The sequence below is a fragment of the Babylonia areolata genome, chromosome 2, assembly GCF_041734735.1.
Source record: "Babylonia areolata isolate BAREFJ2019XMU chromosome 2, ASM4173473v1, whole genome shotgun sequence".
Lineage (NCBI taxonomy): Eukaryota > Metazoa > Mollusca > Gastropoda > Neogastropoda > Buccinidae > Babylonia > Babylonia areolata.
Window position 1 is genome coordinate 69,318,081 of NC_134877.1, and position 3,531 is coordinate 69,321,611.

The window sequence follows — 3,531 nt, forward strand, 5'->3', positions numbered from 1 at the left end:
AATCGGTCAGTCATTGGATATGTGATCCAGTGTTGACCAGTGATCAGGGTTGGAGGCCCTGTTTTGGCATGGTGCTGTGTCCTTGTGAAGGATGTTTGCTCCTGTTTTTCTGTACTCCAGACAGCTGGGGCTGGGCACATGAATTCCGTTGGGGAAGGTTAAAACGGCGGAATGACAAGACTGGGCCCCCACCTTCCTATGCCGAGCCCTAGACACAGTTGATGGGAAGAGTTCACTGCCCCGATGTCCATATAAAGCTCTGGGCCTTTCACCTTTTTCTTTTTTTGACAAGCGGCCTGGGCATGATTAAGGAACTTCAGTCCACTTCTCTGTTCTATTAGATAAAATTGACATTTTCTTCTGTAACCGATGATGGAATCTGTTTTACTGATCAATGAATAAACGGAGTCATTTATGTGTTGGGTGGCCTGTCGATTGCTACCATTATATTTCAAGGAAAGAATTTTGTTTCGTTTCAATATTTGCACCATAATCATTCGTTTACTCCAACGTTCAGTTATGCAATGAAAATATGTTGACGCATTCACCCATGTCATAAGGACCTCACGGGCGATGACACTCAAGTGTCAAAGTGTCAAAAAGTGTCGATGATAGATCCATCGTGGGCATCAATCAGTCCCCAGAGACAACCAAGAGTTCTGGCTGGTGTTTCTGCTGCAGTGTCGGTTGTGTCACTCAATTCAATATGTGCATTACTTGGATCCACGTCTATGTCGTCGATGCTTGTTTGTGTGTGCGTCGTGCGTGTGCGTGTGCGTGTGCGTGTGCGTGTGCGCGTGCTTGTGTGTGTGTGTGTGTGTGTGTGTGTGTGTGTGTGTGTGTGTGTGTGTGTGTGTGTGTGTGTGTGTGCTCTTTGTGACTGACCGACGTGTTATTGTGAAGCACTTGACAAGTTATGGAAGCGCTACTTAAAAGTACAATTATTATTTCATTGTTGAAAAAAAAAAAGAACAGAACAAACAAAACACACACACACACACACACACACACACACACACACACACACACACACACACACACACACACACACACTCATGAATGGGTCAGTACTCACACTTCGACACCTCCCTGAAAATAACACCGTAACGGAATTGATGTTTTTATGACTTAAATGGATGTTTCTATGCCTGTGGTTGATGTTCCTATGCCTTGTTTGTTTACAGTTTGGTTGTGTGTGTTACAGATTAGTATTAATTCATATTGATCCCCCAATATATTTAAAGGTTGTGCATATGTATAGGCAATACGTGTGCTTGGGTGCTTGCAATACGGTTGTGAGTGCGCTCGCGCACATGTATGTATGTGTTTTGAACAGTGGAAATATAATATTTGTTATCGGACTTGTTTTGGCTTAGTTGAGTGTTATTTTGTTTTACATATGTTGTATACCAAATGTTACCATTTTGCTTGTAATCTGTATGTATCACAGACTTCACCACACTTAATTTTGGAACTGAGATGCTAAATTAAGTCTGATTCTGAACGTACCTGTACTTTTGTTTCTGTTTCAGGCGTTCAGTGCGTCCCACATGTACAGCAAGAACCCCGCATTGTGGACAGACCCGGTGAGCTTCAAGCCAGAGAGGTTTCTGGATCCAGAGGGTCGCCTTCTGCCTGTCACCCACCCCACCAGGCACAGGTACTGGCTGGACAGCTGTTCGTGTGTGTGTGTGTGTGTGTGTGTGTGTGTGTGTGTGTGTGTGTGTGTGTGTGTGTGAGAGAGAGAGAGAGAGAGAGAGAGAGAGAGTGTGTGTGTGCGAATTTCTTGGACAACTTATCATTCGTTCTCTCTCTCTCTCTCTCTCTCTCTCTCTCTCACACACACACACACACACACACACACACACACACAGACATACACACACACACACTCACTAGCGTGCGTGCTAGTGTGTGTGTGTGCGTGTGTGTATGTGTGTATGTTTGTGTGTGTGTGAATTTTTTTGGACAACTTAGCGTTCATTCTCTCTCTCTCTCTCTCTCTCTCTCTTTCTCTCTCTCTCTGTGTCACACACACACACACACACACACACACACACACACACACACACACACACACACACACACACAAGCATACACACACTGTGTGTGTGTGTGTGTGTGTGTGTGTGTGCTGGTGTGTTTGTGCGTGCGTGCGTGTGTGTATGTGTGTGTGTGATTTTTTTGGACAACTTATCGTTCATTCCCTCTCTCTCTCTTTCTCTGTGTGTGTGTGTGTGTGTGTGTGTGTGTGTGTGTGTGTGAGTGTGTGTGTGTGTGTGTGTGTGTGTGTGTGTGTGTGTGTGTGATTTTTTTTAATACAACTTATCCTGAATTTTCTCTGAGTGCGATGTGTATGTGTATGGGTGTGTGCGCGAGCGCGTGCGTGTGTGTATGTATGTGTGGCCTGCGTAAAAAGACAACAACACACACACACACACACACACACACACACACACACACACACGCGGCAATACATCGTTTACCTGACCGCTCACTCATTCCATTCATTCATCTCAGTCTTATGGCCTTCGGAACGGGGAAGCGGTCGTGCGTGGGGGAGCGGTTTGCACGTGCCCGAATCTTCCTCTTCCTGTCCCGGGTCCTGAGCTGCTTCGACATCCTGCCGCCGGCAGCAGAGGAACTGTTGCCCATGGAGTCGGCCTGGAGACAGGGCATCGTGGCCACCAGCCGCCTGAAACCTTACCGCTGCCGTCTGCAGAGGAGACAAGTCAGAGCTGTAGTGTAGTGTAGTGTAGTGGAGTGGAGTGGAGTGGAGTGCAGTGCAGTAGAGCGCTGCATAGTGTAGTGTAATTTACTGTGGCATAGTGTAGTGTTGTGTAGTACAGCGTAGCATAGTGTAGTGTAGTGTAGTGCAGTACGGCGCAGAATAGTGTAGTGTAGTGCAGTACAGCGCAGCATAGTGTAGTGTAGTGTAGTGCTGTACAGCGCAGCATAGTGTAGTGTAGTGTAGTGCAGTACAGCGCAGCATAGTGTAGTGTAGTGCAGTACAGCGCAGCATAGTGTAGTGTAGTGCAGTACAGCGCAGCATAGTGTAGTGTAGTGCAGTACAGCGCAGCATGGTGTAGTGTAGTGTAGTGCAGTGTAGTGTAGTGTAGTGTAGTGTAGTGGCTACCACCCACCTGAAAACAGACCACTACCGTCTGTGGAGGAGACAGCTGCTGATCTGATATTTTGGGGTTTTTTTCCGGCTGGGTTAGGGTGCTTTTTTTTTCTTTCCTTTTTTTTTTTAATGCAATGCAGTGTAGCGTAGAGTTGTTTTTGTTTTATTTGTTTTTTGGGTTCGTTTTTCCTCCGTTGCATGCAAGTCACGGAGCACATTTGGAAATAAAAAAAACCGGACATAGAGACAGCTCCTCTGATTTGTTTTTGTGTGTGTCCTTTTCCAACAGTGGGTATCTGCTGCAATCATTAGGGTACGTGTGCCTAACTGCAAACAGCGTGTAACTGCGAAAGCGTGTACCGCCCCAATTCGAAGCATTATCACTGCACACCTTTCAGAATTTAACG

At 46.2% G+C, this 3,531-nt stretch overlaps 1 protein-coding gene across 1 annotated transcript in view; it reads left to right on the forward strand.

The window, feature by feature from the left end:
* The window catches only part of LOC143278264 (cytochrome P450 2B1-like), a 13,784-nt gene extending 11,035 nt beyond the window's left edge, over window positions 1–2,749 (forward strand). Inside the window, exons 6-7 of the mRNA XM_076583244.1 lie at window positions 1,533–1,660; window positions 2,521–2,749. Coding sequence (XP_076439359.1) covers window positions 1,533–1,660; window positions 2,521–2,749 — 357 coding nt within the window. The remainder of the gene's footprint in view (window positions 1–1,532; window positions 1,661–2,520) is intronic.
* The last annotated feature ends 782 nt before the right edge of the window (window positions 2,750–3,531 follow it).